The following is a 22459-nucleotide window of genomic DNA, read 5'->3' as shown; positions in this document are numbered from 1 at the left end:
GCATGTGCGACGGGGGCAGGTGCTATCGCGCTCGGCATTGCTATCCGATGCTAGTGATGTCGTAACGTGCAAAGTACCCCTAACTGTCACTATCTGAGTGGATATAACCATGGATACCTAACCTGCAATGCCCTGCACATGAGGTAAGAGACATTGCTTTATCAGGTGAACTATACTATATTTCTAATTGGAGGTATTTGCTAAAATTATTAATACACCTACTACATATTGGCATAGTTTTATAGGTTGAAAAAAGACTTAAGTCCATGAAGTTCCACCTTCCTCCACCAATTATACATTTTGTCACTAAATTATTTATAACCCACAATGTTGTGTGAACACAGTCTGACTGCTCTAACTGTAAAGAACCCTTTCCTATTTCTTCCACTTGAGTGCCTCCTGGTCCTTAGTATTGTCTTTTGAAGGAATAAGACATGTGCCAGTCCTTTATATTGACCACACATGTATTTATACATATAAATGAGATCTCCTCTGAAACGTCTTTTTTCTAAGCTAAACAAATTCAACTTTTTCAACCTCTTATCGTATGGGAGGCCTCCATTTCTTCCAATTATCTAGTTGCCCGCCTTTGAACTGACTCTAACTTCTGAATGTCCTTTTTACAGCGTGGATCCCATATTCCAGATGTGGCCTTACAAGTGATTTATAGAGGGGTAACAATACGTTGGGATCACGGGATCTAATCTCTCTTTTTATACACCCTAAAATCTTGTTTGCTTTAGCAGCTGCTGCCTGACATTGAGTGCTGCTTATTTGTAATAATAATACCCAAGTGCTTCTCCTGTTCTGTAGTCCCGAGTTTACTTCCATTTAATGTATATGATCTTGGATATGGCAATAACCCTTTAAGTCATTCACACACTTTTGCCAGATCTTGGCTGTCCAGTGTTGCAATTCTCCACTATAGGAATGAATCTTAAACTGATGAAACTTATTTTTTGCTCATCCCTATTATTAACTGTAGGGATATATTACTACTGCAACTTGGTTGTTGTTAGTAAGCAGCAGTCAGATGAAGGATACTAAATAGAACTTGCAAATAATTACTACGCAACTGTTTCATCTTTTGATTATATCATGTCCCCATCATAAGAGGTGGAGTCATGTTACAGCATACAGCGGCATGTAAAAGTTTGGACACTCCTGGTCAAAATTTCTGTTATTGTGAACAGTTATGCAAGGTGAAGATGAAATGATCTCTAAAAGGCACGTAGTTAAAGGTGACACATTTCCTTTGTATTGTGGGTAAAAAAAAATAAATATATATATATATATATATATATATATATTTTTTTTTTATTTTTTTTTTAAGTTAACATAAAATAGAAATGGGCCGATGCAAAGGTTCGGGCACCCTGCGTGGTTGGTACCTATTTTTGTTATTTTTGTAGCCAGCAAAGAGTCATTCAATTCTTGTTTCAGGTATTTTCATCCATTCTTCCTTGCAGAAGTCTTCTGGACTACCAAGTAACGTGCATGCCAGTCCAGCACGTCCCTTTCCTGTGACTGACACCTCACTCTCAATGTACAATGTCTCTAGACTGGTGTGGGGGAGCAGCTCCCTAGGCTCAGCTACATGACTAAAGCTAAAAATTCTGATTGTCTCAGAACAGCTCAAGCCAGTAATCTAAGTGATACATCACTAAATTCAGCATCTCCTTGCCTACATCATGCTGCTCTCAGAAAAGGCAGCAAAAACTTGTTGACAGATTCCCTTTAATGAGTAAAAGGCTAACTATGCTCATTTGTTCATTCGAGAAAACAGATGCAACAAGAATTCTATAAACTGAAACATGGACCAAAAATGGGTGCAGCACACTAAAAAATCCAGACAGTTTTTCACGTCTGAGAACAAAACGTATGTGTGACGTTTACAAAAAAATCATATAATTGAAACACTAAATCAATGATTGAATAATTTATTCTGGAGGATAATATTAAAATAGTTTTACTCTTTTGGTTAATGTTTGTCCCTGGAGGCGGTTTGGTATAAAAAAACAAGACATTGGGAGAAGCAGCAGAGGCACAGCTATAGACCAGGTAAGGTTTGTGTTTTTTTTTTTTTTTTTTTTACCAAACCTCCCCCACAGACAAACATTAACTGAAAGAGTACAACCCTTTTAATATTATACTTCAGCTGAAAGTGTTCCATCATTTGGTATACTTTGATTTTGGGTCTTCACATTATGACTTTTTTAGGCCAGTTTCACACATAAGTTTGGTTCCCAGACGTAAAAAACTGTCCTTGTTTTTTTTAGTGTGCTGAACCTATTTTTGGCCCTAGTGTCAGTTTTTAAAATTCTTGCTGTAGCCATTATTCTTGAATGAAAAAAAAAGAAGCAATCTAAAGGGGGCTTTACACGCTGCGAAATCGCTAACGATTTATCGTCGTGGTCACGGTGTTTGTGACGCACATCCGGCGTCATTAGCGGCATCGCAGTGTGTAACACGTACGAGTGACGTACAACGATCACGTAAGTGGTAAAAATCATTGGTTTTGGAGAGGTCGTCCAAACACCAAATATTGTTGTCTGGTGAGTAACGAGGTTGTTCATCGTTCCTGCGGCAGCACACATCGCTATGTGTGACACCGCAGAAGCAACGAACATCTCCTTACCTGCCTCCACCGGCAATGCAGAAGGAAGGAGGTGGGCGGGATGTTACGTCCCACTCATCATCGCCCCTCCGCTTCTATTGGACGGCTGCCATGTGACGTCGCTGTGACGCCGTACGACCCGCCCCCTTAGAAAGGAGGCGGATCGCCGACCAGAGCGACGTCGCAGGGCAGGTAAGTATAGTGTGACGGGTGTTAGCGATGTTGTGCGCCATGGGCAGCGATTTGCCTGTGACGCACAACCGACGGGGGCGGGTACGCACGCTAGCGATATCGGTACCGATATTGCAGCGTGTATAGCCCCCTTAAGGCTGTGTGCAAACAGTGGTTTTTTATAGCATTTTTTATGTGTTTTTTTTAATGTAGATTTGTCACAAAACTGCAAGCAAATCCTCATGGAAGCAAACTCAATGAGAAACCTGAAGAGTTGTGCACATGCTGAGATTTTTTTCCTGTACAGAAAATAATCTGCAGCATGTCAATTCTTTGTGTTTTTGCCTGTGTTTTTCACCTTTGAAATGAATGAAATACGCATGCAAAAAATATGGTAAAAGCGCATAAAAATGCAGCAAAAATATGCCTATCTCCTGCCAAGGGATGCAGTAATTGTGCAGACATTTCTGCAACCAAATACTCAATGTGAGCACATAGCCTTAAGCGGGCTTTACACGCTACGACATCGCTAATGCGGAGTCGTTGGGGTCACGGAATTCGTGACGCACATCCGGCCGCATTAGCGATGCCGTTGCGTGTGACATCGATTAGCGATTTTGCATCGTTGCAAAACAGTGAAAAATCGCTAATCGGCGACACGGGGGTCCATTCCCAATTATCGTTACTTCAGCAGTAACGAGGTTGTTCCTCGTTCCTGCGGCATCACACATCGCTGCGTGTGACGCCGCAGGAGCGAGGAACGTCTCCCTACCTGCCTCCCGGCCGCTATGCGGAAGGAGGGAGGTGGGCGGGATGTTACATCCCGCTCATCTCCGCCCCTCCGCTGCGATTGGGCGGCGGTTCAGTGACGTCGCTGTGACGCCGCACGGACCGCCCCCTTAGAAAGGAGGCGGTTCGCCGGTCACAGCGACGTCGCCGGACAGGTAAGTATGTGTGACGGCTCTGGGCGATGTTGTGCGCCACGGGCAGCGATATGCCCGTGTCGCGCAACAGATGGGGGCGGGTACGCACACTAGCGATATCGGGACCGATATCGCAGTGTGTAAAGTAGCCTTTAGCCTCTTATTTATTAAACAGTAAAATATGGACAGCACACGGGCGACATCTCTATTTTTATCAAGGAGCCACTGACTTGGCAAGTTCAATACACAACGCAATCAAAGTAGGATGTCTCCATTTTTGTCCCCAGACAATTGGTTTGTAAAAAAATAGGACGTGTGGAAAGGCACATGGATTGTAATTGGACAGGATCTATAAAAAAAAAAAGTATAGCACAAGTACCAACAAACTGATATTCAAATATTTAAACTAATACTAATATTTAAATTAAAACTGTTTAAATGTAAAAAATTTACATGAAAAAAGAAATCTTTCCCATAACAAACCATACGCCTTAGATGATGTGGACATCAAGGAGCAAAAGTGTTTTGGGACTTTGTAGATATGCACACCCGCAGCCTAAACCATTTACAGTAAATACATCATGTATAACTAATTTCTTGAAAGAAAAAAAAAACAACTAAAATTTCTGTAAGGCCTGTTTCAGTTTCTGTAAGGCCTGTAGTGAAAAACACAGACGTCCCTCCGTGTGCTGTGATTCACGGCACACGTGGGTTGTCCATATACAATCCGTGATTGCACATTGTGATAAATTCACCCGTCCCCGCTACTGCTGTCCGTGGTGCCGAACTCTCCAGCTCTGCTGCATCCGACCGCTTTGTCTCATCTCTGCCACTACTTCCGGGTCGGCTGTGGCTGCATAACTGAATATGCATGCCAGTGATGAGTCAGCCAGGAAGAAGCAGAGAGCAGCTGCTGAACACAGCATCGCTGGAGAAGGTAAGTTTAAAAAGCTTTTTATTTTCAATGTCCGTGTTTTCCTGGTACATGTTTCACGGATAACACTATAGTGTGGTCCATGGGACATCAGTGATGCCAGAAAAAAACGGACATGTCTCCATGCGAAAAACACGAACATGCGTGAAAACGCGAGGAAACGTGTGGAAAATCACTGATGTGTGCGCAGACCCATTGATTTTAATGGATCTGCGTATGTCCGTAATTCTGGTACGTATAAAACTAGCACATATGTACCAGAATAACTGAAATGTGAAACAGGCCTAAAGCAAAGAACATAAAGAATTCAACAAAGTATTAAACAGAGTAGGACACTTGATACATCTGTATGACGTTGTAATCTCATTGGTTACTTGGGTATCACCCCATGTCTCTTACTATAGTCTTGATATAGGATGGGGGATGATCAAAAAGAAATCGGGTTAAATGCTGCGCTAAAAACCACAATCCAAAGATATATCGTGAATTCCTTTTCTTTATTTTCACAGGTCAACGCGTTTCAAAGGCATCTCCACCTTCTTCATCAGGACAAAAGTCAGAAAGAAAGGAACAGCAACCTTTTCTTTCTGACTTTTGTCCTGATGAAGAAGGTGGAGATGCCTTTGAAACGCGTTGACCTGTGAAAATAAAGAAAAGGAATTCACGATATATCTTTGGATTGTGGTTTTTAGCGCAGCATTTAACCCGATTTCTTTTTGATCATCCCCCATCCTGTTGCAATATCGGGGCTGCAGCTGACCACTTTTGTATTCATTTATTCCATGCTGACAAGGAGTTGTGCCTGTCACAACTGAAGCAGGTGAGTACCTGTCCTATTCCCTGCACCTATATCTATCGGTTAAAACCCTATGTGCGCTTTCTTTCCACAGTTTTTGCTATAGTCTTGATATAAAATTTGAGGCCTATTATTGTTGTGATAGGGGAGGGAAGAATCTATCTATGATCATACTATATATACACACACGTTACAGATGATATATATGATCATGGATGTTAGCATCAGTGTCAGAAGAGTTCTCGGGGGCTCATGAGTAACATTAACTCTGAGGACACACTGTTCAACTACATGAAAACATTGTATTACCCTCATTCAAGAATGTTCCTCTGCTTCTATGTAATTGTAAGGGGTAGTCGGACCCCTGGTAGTAAAGGAGCTGTTTTTCCCCCCCTGAAGACGCCACAGTAGTATGGTGGCAAATTGTAAATGTTAATGGTAAAATGTTACCTGTCATAAACTGTTTCCCCACTAGGTGCCAGTGTAGAGCAGTGGTTCCCCTGGTAACAGTGGCAGGGAATGAAGGGGCAGGGCAGCCTAGGTGGGGAAGGAAGGGTCTCTGAATGCAGAGTCCAGTGTGCAGTGAGATGTGAGAGGCGAGCAAGCTCGGTCTGAGGTGACGGGGCAGAGTGTGGGAGTGAGACAAGGCAGTCAGCCTGAGTGAGTACTCTTGGCTAGAAAGCAGAGGAAACCCATGAGAAACGGTGGAAGAGTTGGGACTAGTCCGGAGCCGGTGGTGTGTACTTGAGTGGAGTGCAGCTATCAGGGGGATAACAAGTGGCCCCTGCAGGCGAAGGTTAGTGCCCTGACAAAGAAGTGGAGAGGTGAGAACTTATCCAGAGCCGGTAGTGAGTGCTGGATCTGCACTACAGTAAATCCGGGTTAGAGCGCAGCTACTAGGGGGTTAACGTATGTCCCCTGCAGGCAAAGGAAAGTGCCCGTAGAGAAAAAGGAAACCGTTTTTGTAGAAAAGGACCTGTAACTTGTAACGTACTAAAGTAAACCTGCTGCAAACAAAAAGATGGAAGCTTTGTTTAATAAATCGGTGTTTGGTTTATCTGCTGCCTGCAATTGTCTCTTTCCTGAAAGTGAAAAAGGAGCTGGAGAGCTGAGAAAGAACGCTGTCATGAATGGGCCCCATGCATCCACACTCTGCCCCAACAACACACCTGTATTGCAAGTAACGGCCGGGCCGGGGTTCAGCCTGCGGCCCACAAGGCGAGGGGACCCGACTACACCCCCTGAGGCGCCCCCTGCCCCCGTTACAAATTGGCGTAGTCGGCAGGATCGGGCTCGCATGCGAGAGACCCCGACCAGAAACTGTGAAGATGATCAAGTGGTGCCTGACGTGCTGAACGGGTCACAAGATGGCGGCAAGATGGCGGCCGTCCTCATGGACTCAGTGGAGGCGCGTAAAGTTGGCGCCAAACGAAAAGCGCTGGGCTGGCCTGGGAGGAAGAAGCCCACAGTGCGCCGCCCAAAGAGGGGAGGTACTTGCCCCAAGAAGCTGCAGAGGTCTAGAGACGTGGGTGGCGCCGCAAGAAAGAAAAGGCGTCGCCAACGCTATGCAGACCTGGTGGGGGAAGCCGGGGGCGGAGTGTGTGCTAAAGCGGGAAAAGAAGAACCGCCTCCACCTTCCCCGGCGCCATTGCAATCCCAGCAGCAGAAGCAACAGTTCCAGTTACCTGTGCTACACAAAATGGAGGCCAGGACAGACAAGCAAGCCGTAGCGGGTGCGCTGGTGCCAGTAGGACACGGAAGAGGACGTCCGATGGAGACCTCGGTGGGAGAGTTACCCACCATCACGTTGCCGGCAAGCATGATACCGGCCATGACTGGAGTCTCGGAGAAACCAGCGAAGGTCACGTTTTTTACCTCATGGGATGCCGTTACCGGGGAAACGACGACAGAAGTCCGGGCCACCTACAAGTTCCGGCTGACTCTGGGGAGCGGGCCACCAGGAGCATCCGTACAGATTCCGGAGGCGCCCACGACTGTTAAGGTAGGCCCTCTGCCCCCCTCAGGAGTTAAGGCCCCGTACTGGCAAGATATCCCAGAACCAGAGGTAATCGTCCGGAAGAGAGTGATTTGTTTGCCGTTGAAAACCGGTACTGTTGAAAACTGGTGAATGTTTCCAGTTACAGTAACGTTAAAAGTACTGAACCCGGGAGGAGCTTAATGCAGAACTGTGCGTGGACTCCTTCCGTGACTGTTAAGAAGGAATCTTGTTGTCTTGTTGTTTTCTGCCCACCCAAAGACCGGGAGCGCCTGAGGAGGGCCTCCGGGCAGATGTGTGACTAAGACCGGGAGCTTCCCTGAAGGGACTCCGGGCACCAAACTTGTGTGCCAGTCTGTGTGTTTTCCTACATGTGTTGTTTTGTAGGTACGAACCTCGCCAGGAGGCTGAGGTTAAAGAGGGGAGGAATGTAAGGGGTAGTCGGACCCCTGGTAGTAAAGGAGCTGTTTTTCCCCCCCTGAAGACGCCACAGTAGTATGGTGGCAAATTGTAAATGTTAATGGTAAAATGTTACCTGTCATAAACTGTTTCCCCACTAGGTGCCAGTGTAGAGCAGTGGTTCCCCTGGTAACAGTGGCAGGGAATGAAGGGGCAGGGCAGCCTAGGTGGGGAAGGAAGGGTCTCTGAATGCAGAGTCCAGTGTGCAGTGAGATGTGAGAGGCGAGCAAGCTCGGTCTGAGGTGACGGGGCAGAGTGTGGGAGTGAGACAAGGCAGTCAGCCTGAGTGAGTACTCTTGGCTAGAAAGCAGAGGAAACCCATGAGAAACGGTGGAAGAGTTGGGACTAGTCCGGAGCCGGTGGTGTGTACTTGAGTGGAGTGCAGCTATCAGGGGGATAACAAGTGGCCCCTGCAGGCGAAGGTTAGTGCCCTGACAAAGAAGTGGAGAGGTGAGAACTTATCCAGAGCCGGTAGTGAGTGCTGGATCTGCCCTACAGTAAATCCGGGTTAGAGCGCAGCTACTAGGGGGTTAACGTATGTCCCCTGCAGGTAAAGGAAAGTGCCCGTAGAGAAAAAGGAAACCGTTTTTGTAGAAAAGGACCTGTAACTTGTAACGTACTAAAGTAAACCTGCTGCAAACAAAAAGATGGAAGCTTTGTTTAATAAATCGGTGTTTGGTTTATCTGCTGCCTGCAATTGTCTCTTTCCTGAAAGTGAAAAAGGAGCTGGAGAGCTGAGAAAGAACGCTGTCATGAATGGGCCCCATGCATCCACACTCTGCCCCAACAACACACCTGTATTGCAAGTAACGGCCGGGCCGGGGTTCAGCCTGCGGCCCACAAGGCGAGGGGACCCGACTACACCCCCTGAGGCGCCCCCTGCCCCCGTTACATAATAATAAACTGGACAGTTTATTAAATGATGATATGCTACCAAGTGTATTGTGCCAACATAGGGGATGAAGCCGCAATCCTCCACAGGGGATCACCAGGGGATAAACCAGCTCCCCAATGGGCCAGTCTGAGCCTGGATAGCATTTGAGTACTTTTTATGCAAATTTCAAAGTAGATTAGGCTTTGTGGACTTGTACAAAGAAAGCAGAAGTACGATGTATCTGGAATGACATCAGAAGAAGCTAAGTTTCTGAAGACCAAATACTGAATTTCCATTTATTTGCACAGGCTTGGACTGGCTCATAGGAGAACAGGAGAATCCTCCGGTGGGCCACTTGGCAGTAGTATGTCACTTAGCCCCTAAAATATGATCAGTAGTTGACACAATACACTTGTTTCACTATATACAGTCAAAGGAAACATCTCAATATTCATTTTACACTACAAAATATATTATCATATAGAAACATAAGGAAATTTGTGAATATAATATTTGCATGTAGTTCATCAGTGGGCCCCCAGAGTCAGTTAATGGTGGGCCCCTGCCGCCCCAGTCTGACACTGCATTTGCCTTTTGCTTCTACACTATTTAAATCGTAACCGTTGTTTAATTTTTATGTCATAAATCAATAGTACACATGAAGGTAAGCCCCTTTGTAACTTTGTAAAATATCTTATCAGAGAAATCTGCTTCGTTCACTGCCAGAATTGATCAGTCATTATCAAAGGTCTCAATTCTGAGGTAAAATCTCTATTCAGATACTGATAGGAGATGGTAATTGGTGCTGATGAGATTCTATGTAGATAGAAGAATGAGGAGGGGTGGGGCTCTGCCTCTAGCTCCCCCCTCTGCATCTAGCTCCTCCCTCTGCCATTAGCTCCTCCCTCTGCCTCTAGCTCCTTCCTCTGCCTCTAGTTTCTCCCTCTGCCTCTAGCTCCCCCATCTGCCTCTAGCTCCTCCCTCTGCCTTTAGCTCCTCCCTCTGCCTCTAGTTTCTCCCTCTGTCTATAACTCCTCCCTCTGTCTCTAGCTCCTCCCTCTGCCTCTAGCTCCTCCCTCTGCCTCTAGCTCCTCCCTCCTCTCATTGCCATACAATCTCATCAGTAACAGCTGCCATCTTCTATCTCAGTAATGGGAAAGTCTTCACTGATACAGATTTTACCTCAGAAGTGAGAATGTTGATAATGACTGATCAATTCTGGCAGAGAAAGAAGCAAAATTGTTTGATAAGAAATATTTACAAAGTTACTTATTTTCATGTGTATTATTGATTTATGGAAAATAAAATAATGGCCACACTTTAAATCTTTAGACGCAACTATATCTCCTGATTCTGGATCAAGGGCACAAACCTATTTTCTTAAAAAAGACAAGTAACATAATATTAGTTAGATATAAAACAGAGCAACTGACATTTTTTGACATTTGTTACCAATTGTGGATATTTATGGTTCAAAATAATTCCCCTGACGTGCAATTTCCCTGATATCCGAATACCACTATTAAAGAAACATTTACAATAATTTCTGCCATATTGGTTGGCAATTTTGTATTGGCCTGTGAGCAACTTGTTGAAAAACTGTCACATATTATTTCTAAAACATGCTATTACAGCCATAGATGATTTTCTTAGATGATAATTGTACAGTGCCAACCAATATGGCTGCCATTACTGTTGTCACTTTGTTGTGGTACGCTCACAGGAGCGTATGCTTCGGACGAGTACAATGCAAGAAAATCTTGCATTGCACTCGGACCAATGTTATTCAATGAGGGAGAGCAGATGGTCAGCTTTTTTTCTCATCCAGATTCTGGATGAGGGAAAAGTCGCTGCATGCTGCAATAGTCAGCAAGAGACGAATCACTAGCACCCACACAAGTCTATGGGTGCGAGTGAAACATCGGACTGCAGTTGGATGACATCCAAGTGCAGTGTGATAATCGCACTCTGACAATGGAAGAGATGTGGGGCTTAATCCCTTTTTCTCCTCCGCAAGTGTGATCTGATTGCAGGATTGGATCACAGTTGTATGACACTCGGCTCATGCTTGTAGCACAGCTGGAGTCAAGGGTCATTAGAATAACGCATCCCATGCACTCACATTGGATGCCATACAATCGTATGAATCCAGCCTAAGGGCTCTTTTCCACTTGCGATTTCCATGTGTGGGTGCGATCCAATAAAACATCGAATCACACTCTCACCAGTGTTACTGCTAATCAATGAGGCAGTGTCCTCTTTCCTTTTTTTTCTCGACATGAATCATGCTCTCGGTGCAATCGTAGCATGCTGCATTTGGCAGCGAGTCTCGGCTCATGCACCCCCATACAAGCCTATGGGAGCGTGTGAAACATTGCACTACCCTTGCATGTTATGCGACTGCAGTGCTATATACGCAGAGACAGACAGGAGAGGAGATGGGGAGAAAGTACTGCCTCCCTATTCTCCGAGGCTGTCATACAATCGCAAGATCACATGACAATCATCTGACCCTTGGCTGACGCCCATAGCAGAGATTCATTTGCATCGGAAACAGTATGCAAGTGGAAAAGAGCCATAAAATGGTAAAACTGAAAAATTATGCAAACTTCTATGGGAAGCGGGGGAAATGTCAATTTGCTTCCTAGTAAGGACTATAATACATTATGATAACTTAACTTGAGCCCATTTTCTATGCACGTGGTACTGGTTAAAATAATCAGTGCCTAATAGAAAATGCTTTTATGCTCCTTTTACTTTACAACTAGATTATATTTTTAGGTCATAAAGCTGGGTGTATATCACTAATTTCCAATTAGTCTTATGCCCTATACATTAGGCTGAGGCTACAAGGTGACTTTGGCTGTGTCATTGGTTGTGCAGCTAAAAATTGCGATGTGCCGGTGAATGAAGTTACTTTTTGGTTCCCAGGGGACCACAAAAAGCAAGAAAAAAAAAGTCAAACTAAGTTGGATTTGTTGCAATCTGCTTTTCACAGTAACCCCATTCACCTGCATTATACTGCAATGTAGCAGAGGCACAAAGCAAACTTTAACGACGAAACTTGTGTCATGGCCAAAGTCTACATGTAGCCTCAGGATAAATGTTCTTTTCAATATAAGGAAGGGAGAAAAAAGGCCTTGAAAAAAAATAAACTTTCTTTTCCTTCTTATATTTTTGTCTAAGTGAGTTATAAAAATAAGAAATAGCACATTGTACCTCCTCTGTTCCACTGTCCGGTTTCCCTGCAGGTTGGGTCACTTGCCAGTCACAACTCCTCCTCTACCGGCATTATCAGAGTGACCACCAATACATCGCGGCTGCAGTCACTGATTGGCTGAGCTGTTGTGCGCCAACAATGCCAGAAAAGTAGGACGGGTCCTCCACTAGTATCGTCTCCAATTTTCTGGCATTTTTGGTGCACAACCGCTAAGCCAATCAGTGACCGCAGCTACGATGTATTGGTAACCACTCTGATAATGCCGGAAGAGAAGGAGATGTCATGGGCAATTTATTGGTATCTTGGACCACATGTAGGATAAATGAATGGGTTTGAAAACCGCTTTAACAATGTTATAATGCAACTTACCCAACTTGTGCCCTCTAAAAGAAAAGAGTCTAAGATCTGACATCAATTTATAAGGAAAGTGTCAATATTCACTTAAAATTGTTATCCATGCGTTACCATTGTATACACTGGACATGGTATTATTAAAGAGGTGGTTCACTACTCTGCAATAGTGGCCACATCTCTACTGATAGAGAAGACTTTTTCTAAATACCTTGTTCAGCCAATTCTGTTTCTGAGCGGTGCTATTGCAGTCTGGTCAGCGCCATGAAGTGACACCCTAAGGCTCCATGACCTCTGAGATCTAGTGATGTCACATCAACTTCTAGTTGATCCAACATCACCGAGGCCGGCCCCAGTCCTCCTGAGTGAGTCACAGACCAGTGTAACAGGCCAGCATCGCTCCTGCTTGCAGCGCTCTTCAGCGAAGAAAGGCGCGCACGACATGCTGGACTATAATCAGTGATGAAACTCCGCCCACAACCCAGTTACTGAGGGAGACTGGGGCTGGGCTCAGTGATGTCAGGTCAACTGGAGGTTGACGTGACATCACCGGTTCTCAGAGGTCAAGGAGCCCGGGGGTCACTTCATGGGGATGAGCGAACCACAATAGCGCCAGTCAGAAGCAGAATTGGCTGAACAATGTATTTGATAAAAGCAAAAGACTTTCCTATCAGTTTTAAAGGGATGTGACCACTACTGCAAAGTAGTGAACCACCCCTTTAAATTCTATAATACTGTTTGTGAATCAAGTTAATAGAAATGTGCCTAGTAGTAATAAATAGACCAAAAAAGAAATGTAAAATTGGATTATCTTATGCTGATGTTTGGGGCCTAATGTTATGTCCAACCTGCTCCCATCACAGAATTCTTCAATGTAACGGTATAAGTCACCATCAAAATCTGTCACGCTCCCCGGGTCCCCTGCTCTGCTCCCCGGCTCACCTGCCACGCTCCCCGGCTTCCCTGCGTCGCTCCCCGGTTCCTCTGTCCGGCGTCCGCCGCTCCCCGGTCTCCAGCCTCCATTGCCTGTGGTCCCCAGGCGTCCTGGTCCCCGCTCCCGGCGCCCGTCGGCTCCTCAGCCCCAGCCCGGCTCTCCTGCTTCCTGCTCACCGCTCCCTGCCCTGGCTTCTGGCACCCGGGCCTCGCGCATGCGCATTAGGGCGCGCGCGCGGTCATTGACCCTCTCTTAAAGGGCCAGCGTCCACTGACAGGAAATTGAACACACAGGTACAGGGTATAAAGGGGTTTAGTGTCCAAGTGGGCGGGGCCTGTTCTTCGTGTTTCCTAAGCTAGGAGTCAGGTCTCCTTGTGTCTCTGTGATATACTCACCTATCTCTCTTCTAGAGACGCTCCTGCCTCGCCATCCGGTCCTGCCGACTCCCGAACTCCGAACGCTGACTATCTGCCATCCCGTCAGTCCGTTCCATCTCTGATCCCTGTGGTGACCCGTCCTCTCGCTCCATCGCTTCCGGACTCTGCCTGACAACACCTCGGCCTCCGAACCTGAGCTCCGTCACCCGGACTACCATCTGTGACTCCATGGTCCCAGGGACTTCACCATTCTACTCTGTTGCATGGACTGTCCTGCTACCTGTAGTGCTCCGGCTTCCGGACTCCTTGCCTTTAGGAAGGTGTTCGGCCCAGTGGATCCACCTCCTGGGTCTGCCCGTCCAATTGGCCCTAACAAAATCTCCTCTTCTCTATGTATAAATATCCCTGTTTTGTGAGATGAGAAATGGTCATATGTGGCCTAGTGGACAACATATATTATTACAAGAATAAGTCATAATGCCACTCAATGCACATACTTCCAGAGTCATGAAGGTGATGGTTGTAAATCTGAGAAATTATCACAATTATTGTATTCTCAAACCATTGGTAAGCAGTTGTATAGAATTAAACCTCCCAATTCCTTGAGCAAAACTTGGACAAGAAGAGTAAAGATATCAGCTTAAGGAGTCAACTAAGAATAAAGTTCTGTTTCAACAAGTGCTAAAGAAAACATACAAGGGTACAATAATATAGAACAATACTGGTACAATCATTGTGCTCACATGGCATTACTAAAGTCTAAAAAAGTTTTTGTGACTTCATGAGAAGTAATAGCAAGCGATTGGCTCTAAGAATAAAGTTCTGTTTCAACAAGTGTTAAATAAAGTATTCTACAAGATAACAATAAGATTTAACAACATTGTAACAACAGCAAAAATGTGTATGCCTATATTCAGAGGTTTTTCTGTAGCTCTAGATACGTAAACAATTTAATAATAATCACACTATTAAACAATTTTTTTTTTCTTTTCAAGAAAACCCATTTTTCATAAGAATCAAGTAAATTATTAACAAGATACAAGTTGGTCTCTATCAGAGTTCCCCATATGATAAGGTCCATTACATGAGGCTGTAAATACTACAGTGGCATTAGCGATGTTGTAGCACTGACACCATGACGTTCCCAGTTATCTATAAGGTTAGAGCTTTGTAACTTGAACATGTGTATATTAAACCTTTTGCCTTTGGCTCAGCAGATTTGGAAGGTTTGGCGAACTTAGTGAAACTTTTACAAGTTCTGAATAAGAAATTTCAGCATCTGGAGTACAAAATAGATACAATAGAAAAACAACATGAAGTAGTAAAATATATTGCAAAATTAGTGATAATAGCTCTATGTAATCTGAGATATATTGCGTTCATACTCGAAGACAATCTCTGGGCACTGAGTGCACTCAACAAATGTCACAAGTTAAAGCAAACTCACACGAACTCCTGAAAAGCGGGCCGAAACAAGCGTTGGGGTGGAGGGATAATGGACCTGTCTTGACCTGGGCACTTTTCCACTATAAGGTACTATTACCATGTTTAAGATAATTAATAGAGTTATATCATTAGGTCACTGCAATGCCTAATATAGAAGCAGAACCTGTGTGCCAACTTTCATCATAACAGTTTTACTAGATGAAAGTTTTCATACAGGTTCTGCTCCTATATTGGGCATTGCAGTGACCTAATTACTGTATATAACTCGTAACTTGAAGCTCATGGACGCCCATGCAAAAACTCCAACAAGGCTGGTCTTTAATAGCATTGATCTTTTAATATAGGCCAAAAGAACTTTTGAGGCCCAATAGACTCAATGACCTCGGTGCGATTACAACTCCTGCACTTATTGTAACTACACCCTTGGCCTTATGTGTCATATGAACAAGATCATTTTTGTGTACCTTGTTTTTTTTTACATTTTTGCATACTTTGTATAGTTGATAAACTTTTACATCTTAATGGATTCTTAGTGTTCATGTCTTTTACCCTAAACTATACATATGTGTATATGTCACAAGTTGAAGCAAACTCACACACACACACTAAAGAAGCAGGCCGAAATGTGCATTGAGGTGGAGGGACACTGCACCTGTCTTGACCTGGGCACTATCCTACTGTAAGGTACTATTATCATGGGCGGCACGGTGGCTCAGTGGTTAGCACTGCAGTCTTGCAGTGCTGGGGTCCTGGGTTCGAATCCCACCAAGGACACTATCGGCAAGGAGTTTGTATGTTCTCCCCGTGTTTGCGTGGGTTTCCTCCGGGTACTCCGGTTTTCTCCCACACTCCAAAGACATACAGATAGGGACTCTAGATTGTGAGCCCCAATGGGGACAGTGTTGCCAATGTATGTAAAGTGCTGTGGAATTAATAGCGCTATATAAATGAATAAAATTATTATTAAAAAAAATATACTATTATTATGATTAAAATCATTACTCTATGGCATATGACGATTTATATCATTAGGCCACTGCACTGCATAATATAGGAGCAGAACCTTTATGCAAACTTTCATCTAGTAGCAAAAAATATTATGCCTTATGGAGTGGCATTACTCGAAGCTCATGGGCCCCCATGCAAAAGTTGCAACAGGGCTGGTCTTTAATAGCATTGGTCTTTTCATAAAGGACTTTTGAAGCTCAGTAGGCTCCATGGCCTGAGTGTGATTGTAACCCCTGCACTTATTGTAGTTAAATGGCCTTATGTGTCCTATACCTCATGAGAAGGCCTATTTTTTTGTCCCTTTTCTGTTTGTTGTTTTTTACATAGTTGTATACTTTTTGTAGTTAATAAACTTTTACATTTTAATGGATTCTTAGTGTTCATTTCTTTTGCTCAAAACCACACATATATGTAAATGTCAAAAGTTGAAACAACTCACAAATACCCCCCTGAAGAAGCAGGGCCGCCATGCGAAAGCTCCAACAGGGCTATTCTTTAATAGCATTGGTCTTTTCATATAGGCCTAAAGGACATTTGCGGCCTCATAGGCTCCATGGCCCAGGTGTGATTACAACCCCTGCACCTATTGCAGTTACACTCCTGGCCTATACCTCTTGGGAAGCCCATTTTTTGTGTCCCTTGTTTGCTTTTACATTTTTATATATTCTTTCTGTAGTTAATAAACTTTTACATCCTAATGGATTCTTAGTATTCACTTCTTTTTCCCTAAACCACATATATGTGTAAATGTCACAAATTGAAGCAAACTCACACACCCTAAACAAGCAGGCCGAAACGTGCATTGGGATGGAGCGATACTGCACCTGTATTCACCTGCGAACTTTTAAACTATAACGTACTATTATCATAATAAAGATCATTACTATAAGACATAAGATGATTTATATCATTAGGCCACTGCACTGCAAAATATAGGAGTAGAATTCATATGCAAACTTTCAACTAACAAAAATATTAGGCTTATGGAGTGGAGTTCCTCGAAGTTCATGGGCCGTCATGCAAAAATTTCAACAGGGCTGGTCTTTAATAGCATTGGTATTTTCATATAGGCCTAAAGGATTTTTGATGTCCCATAGACTTTATGGCCCAGGTGCAATTACAACCCCTGCACCTATTGTAGTTACACCCCCTAGCCTTATATGTCCTATAGCTCATGAAGAGACCCATTTTTTGTGTCCCTTTTTTGTTTGTTTTTACGATTTTATATACTTTCTATATAAGGTAAACGTTTATACCATAATGGATTCTTAGTGTTCAGTTATTTTGCCCTAAACCACACATATGTGTAAATATCACAAGTTGAAGCAACTCACACATACACCCTTAAGAAGTAGGGCCCCCATGCAAACCCTCCAACAGGGTTGGTCTTTAATACCATTGGTATTTTCATATAGGCCTAAATAGACTTTTGAGGTCCCATAGGCTCCATGGCCCGGGTGCGATTACAACCCCTGCACCAATTGCCTTATGTGTCCTATATCTCATGAGAAGGCCCATATTTTGTAACCCTTGTTTGTTTTTATATTTTTCTAGATACTTTCTATAGTTAATAAACTTTTCTATCTTAATGGATTTTTAGTGTTCACTTCTTTTCCCCTAAACCACACATATGTGTAAATGTCACAATTTGAAGCAACTCACACCCTCCTGAAGAAGAAGGGCCCCCATACAAAAGCTTCAACAGGGCTGGTCATTAATAGCATTGGTCATACAGCCTAAAGGACTTTTGAGGGTCCCATAGGCTCCATGGCCTGGGTGCAATTACAACCCCTGCACCCATTGTAGTTGCACCCCTGGCCATTTTTTCTGACCCTTGTTTGTTTTTACAATTTTCTATTAACTTTGTGTAGTTAATCAACTTTTCTATATTACTGGATTCTAAGTTTTCACTTCTTTTCCCCTAAACCACACATATGTGTAAATGTCACAAGTTGAAGCAACTCACACCTTCCCCAAAGAAGAAGGGCCCCATGCAAAAGCTCCAACAGGGCTAGTCTTTAATAGATAGCATTGCTATGCTCATACAGGCCTAAAGGATTTTTGAGGCCCATAGGCTCCATGGACCAGATGTGATTACAACCCCTGCACCAATTGCCTTATGTGTCCCTATATACCTCATGAGAGGCCCATATTTTGTGTCCCTTGTTTGTTGTTTTTTCCATTTTTCTATATACTCTCTGTAGTTAATCAACTTTTCTATCTTAATGGATTGTTAGTGTTCACTTCTTTTCCCCCAAACCACATATATGTGTAAATGTCACAAGTTGAAGCAACTCACACCCTCCCGAAGAAGAAGGGCCCCCATGCAAAAGCTCTAACAGGGCTGGTCTTTAATAGCATTGGTATGTTCATACAGGCCTAAAGGACTTTTGAGGGTCCCATAGGCTCCATGGCCTGGGTGCGATTACAACCCCTGCACCTATTGTAGTTACACCCCTGGTCATTGGTATGCTCATATAGGCCTAAAGGACTTTTGAGGCCCCATAGGCTCCATGGCCTGGCAACAGCTCCAACAGGGCTGGTCTTTAATACCATTGGTATGTTCATACAGGCCTAAAGGACTTTTGAGGCCCCAAAGGCTCCATGGCCTGGCAAAAGCTCCAACAGGGCTGGTCTTTAATAGCACTGGTATGCTCATAAAGGCCTAAAGGACTTTTGAGGCCCCATAGGCTCCATGGCCCAGGTGCGGTTACAACCCATTCACCAATTGCCTTATGTGAACTATACTTCATGAGAATGCCCATGTTTTGTGACCCTTGTTTGTTTTTTACATTTTTCTATATACTTTTTGTAGCTAATAAACTTTTATAATCTTAATAGTTTCTTAGTATTCACTTCTTCTCACCTAAGCTGTACATATTTGTAAATATCACAAGTTGTAGCAAACTCACAATTCCACTATCTCTGTAAATATTTCTAACAAGCTAATCCCCAATTCCTAGGTTTTCTTGTGCACAGATGTCAGGCAGGCTGAGGAAGCCTGGTGCTGTCCATGGTGCTGGAGTGGTAGGAGACCCCCACTCTCCACAGATGGAGACATTTCCATACATCAGAATTAATATACAGAGATATAATTAGCAGTAACTATCTCCAGTGCAATTAGTCACAACATATTCAGCTAAGTGAAGTCATCAAATCCTCAGGAGAGAAGACCAAGTTGACACAAAGTTGCAGGCTCCTTCTCCATCCTCATTCAGAGGATGTACTCACCATGTTGACTTCAGAGACCATATCTATGCTGGCTATAGTTATCCTCATCCCCACATCAACAGGAGGGCCTGGGGAGAAGAAGCAGGAGGCTGTCATCAGAGCAGCAATATGCAGACTAATTCAGGATCCATCTTTTTTTTATTTTTCTATGACATTTTAGCTGATTATTGTGGATGATACATTTATGGCTAGGAGATTACAATGGGATCATGTAGTGGGGTGATTACCTCCGAAGTCTGGCCTCAGTCGGATGTCATATCCTTTAAGCAATCTATCCACTGTCTCTTTCACATATGACATGTTGCTGGGCTCATTAACACTGAGGAGAAGAAGTATAGATCCTGGAGTCAGCACTGACATGACAAGCATCAGACATCACTCCCCTCCTTCATCCCCAATATTATACATGGATATGATAGCAATTAATGAGATGCAGATTTCTCACCTCTGAGCACAGCACACCATGGCTATAAGCAGAGGAAACGATACAATCCGGAAATATCCTCCTCGGCTCTGCAGCGTCCACATTACTAAGTTGATAGAAAAAAATATAATCTATAAAATGTTCCTTAATGAGAGAAGATTCAACGAATGCAACTAAAGTCTGAAGCCAGGCGATAATTCCTAATAGACAGGAGCATGCGCAGTGCGGGCAGCATCCACACGGACTGTGTGCTGGAGGAGACTGTAGGGGGGGGACCAAAGAAAAAAAAAAGATTAAAAAAAAATGTTGGAGTCTCCAAAGGGTTAAAAGTTGTGTCTTGTTCTCAGTCCATGTACGTGGTCGCAGGGTGCCTGTGCTGGGTGCAGGCTCAGCTGCGGGGATGGGGGTGACGTGTGGGCATGGCTGGGACCGAGCTGCGGTGTATGGGCGACGTGCTGGGCAGCGGCTGGGGGCGAGCAGGACGGGCTCAGCGGCTCGGAGCAGCCATTCCCGGGAAGCTGCAGTGCTGCTGGGAGGCGAGAGCCAGCTCTACCTGATCACGATTCTCTGATTATGGGAGGGGGCTGGAAAACCACACAAACCAATTACTTCTGCTCTGATATGTGGATGCAGGAAAGCCGGCCTAGAAACTGGGGATCCTAAGATAGAGGAGCAGAGGAAGCACTCGGCACATCCTCATCCTCAGCCTCTGTACACTGCTGGACAGGACGCAGGCACCTCTGCCTGCCCGACAGCTACCTGCAGGATTAGCTCACAGGCAGCAGCAGGTAGCACATGTGGCTGCATACAGCAGACAGTGTGTGCATGCGAGATCAGAGAGGCAGACACAGCTAGAGAGACAGAGAGAGATACTGGATAGAGAGATAAAGATACTAAATAGAGAGATACAAGAGAGAGAAATATAGAAAGAGAAAGATAGATATTAGAGCGATACATACTGTATAGAGAGAGATAAAGATAGATACTAATGAGAGAGATACTAGATAGAAATAGAGAAAGAGAAAAAGAGAATGAGAGAAAGATAGATACTAGATAGAGAGATAGATACAGTATAGAGAGAGATAAAGATAGATACTAATGAGAGAGATACTAGAGAGAGAAATAGAGAATGAGAAAAAGAGAATGAGAGAAAGATAGATACTAAATAGAGAGATACAAGAGAGAGAAATATAGAAAGAGAAAGATAGATATTAGAGCGATACATACTGTATAGAGAGAGATAAAGATAGATACTAAATAGAGAGATACTAGAGAGAGAAAGATAGATATTAGAGCGATACATACTGTATAGAGAGAGATAAAGATAGATACTAATTAGAGAGATACTAGATAGAAATAGAGAAAGAGAAAAAGAGAATGAGAGAAAGATAGATACTAGATAGAGAGATAGATACAGTATAGAGAGAGATAAAGATAGATACTAAATAGAGAGATACTAGCGAGAGACATAGAGAAAGAGAAAGATAGATACTAGATAGAGTGATACATACTGTATAGAGAGAGATAAAAAGAGATACCAAAGAGAGATACTAGAGAGAGAAATAGATAGCGAGAACTAGAAAATGAGAAGGAGAGAGAAATAGAGAGCGAGAGATAGATACTAGAGAGATGGAGAGAGAATAATAGATATAGAAAGAGAGAGACAGATAGATACTAAATAGAGAGATGCTGAGGAGAAAAATAGAGAATGAGAGAAAGATAGATACTAGATAGAGATAGAGAGAGAATGATCAAGATAGAAAGATAGATAGAGACAGATAGATATTACATATATATATATATATATATAGAGAGAGAGAGAGAGAGAGAGAGAGAGAGAGAGATACTAGAGAGATAGAGAGAGCAAAAGACAGATGCTAGATAGAGGTATACTATATAAATATAATATATAGAGATATACTAGATAGATTCTAGATAGACAAAAAAGAAATAGAGAGCAAAAGACACATATATACTAGATAGAGATAGTTACTAGATAGAGAGAAGAGAGAAATAGATATAGAGTGAAAGATAGAGAGAAAGAGAATAAAGAGAGATACTAGGTAGAGATAGAGAACAAGAGACGGATACTAGATAGGGAGAGAGATGGAGAGAGAAATAGAGAGCAAAAGAGACACTAGACAGAAATAGAGAGAAATAGATACTAGAGAGATAGATTGAGAGAAAGAGAGAGATAGAGAAGAGAGAGAGCTGGATACTAGAAAGAGGCATATAGAGAGAGGCAGGTGCTAAATAGAGAGATAGATGGAGATAGAGAGAGGTCGAGATGGATATTAGAGAGAAACATACTAGAGAGTGATACTAGATAGAGAGCGAGAGAGATACTTAATAGAGAAATCGATGGAGAGAAAGAGAGCGGGAGAGATACCAGACAGAGAGATGGAGAGAGGGAGAAATACTAGAGAGAGATTGAGAGCGAGAAAGAGATACTATATATAGAGAGATAGACAGGAAAAGATACTAGAGAGAGCGAAAGGGAGATGGAATGAATGAATATATATATATATATATATATATATATATATATATAATATATGTATATATAGAGAGAGAGAGACAGCATGAGATACTAGTTAAAGAGAGAGAGAGAGATGGCTAGAGAGACAAATAGAGATAAATACTAGAGGGCAAGATGGAGAGATAGTGAGATTCCACTTCTAGGTTGAGTGCCTATATA

General features: G+C 43.4%; 1 protein-coding gene across 1 annotated transcript in view; it reads right to left on the bottom strand.

Moving 5' to 3' along the window:
• GABRB1 (gamma-aminobutyric acid type A receptor subunit beta1) overlaps positions 1-20308 on the bottom strand; it is an 841994-nt gene extending 821686 nt beyond the window's left edge. Inside the window, exons 1-3 of the mRNA XM_075347011.1 lie at positions 19783-20308; positions 19565-19656; positions 19338-19405 (exon numbers count right to left, since the gene is read on the bottom strand). Coding sequence (XP_075203126.1) covers positions 19338-19405; positions 19565-19656; positions 19783-19865 — 243 coding nt within the window. The 5' untranslated portion in view covers positions 19866-20308. The remainder of the gene's footprint in view (positions 1-19337; positions 19406-19564; positions 19657-19782) is intronic.
• Between the last annotated feature and the right edge of the window lie 2151 nt (positions 20309-22459).

Source organism: Anomaloglossus baeobatrachus, chromosome 1 (genome assembly GCF_048569485.1).
Source record: "Anomaloglossus baeobatrachus isolate aAnoBae1 chromosome 1, aAnoBae1.hap1, whole genome shotgun sequence".
Taxonomy (NCBI): domain Eukaryota; kingdom Metazoa; phylum Chordata; class Amphibia; order Anura; family Aromobatidae; genus Anomaloglossus; species Anomaloglossus baeobatrachus.
This window is presented reverse-complemented; position numbering and strand designations above follow the sequence as displayed.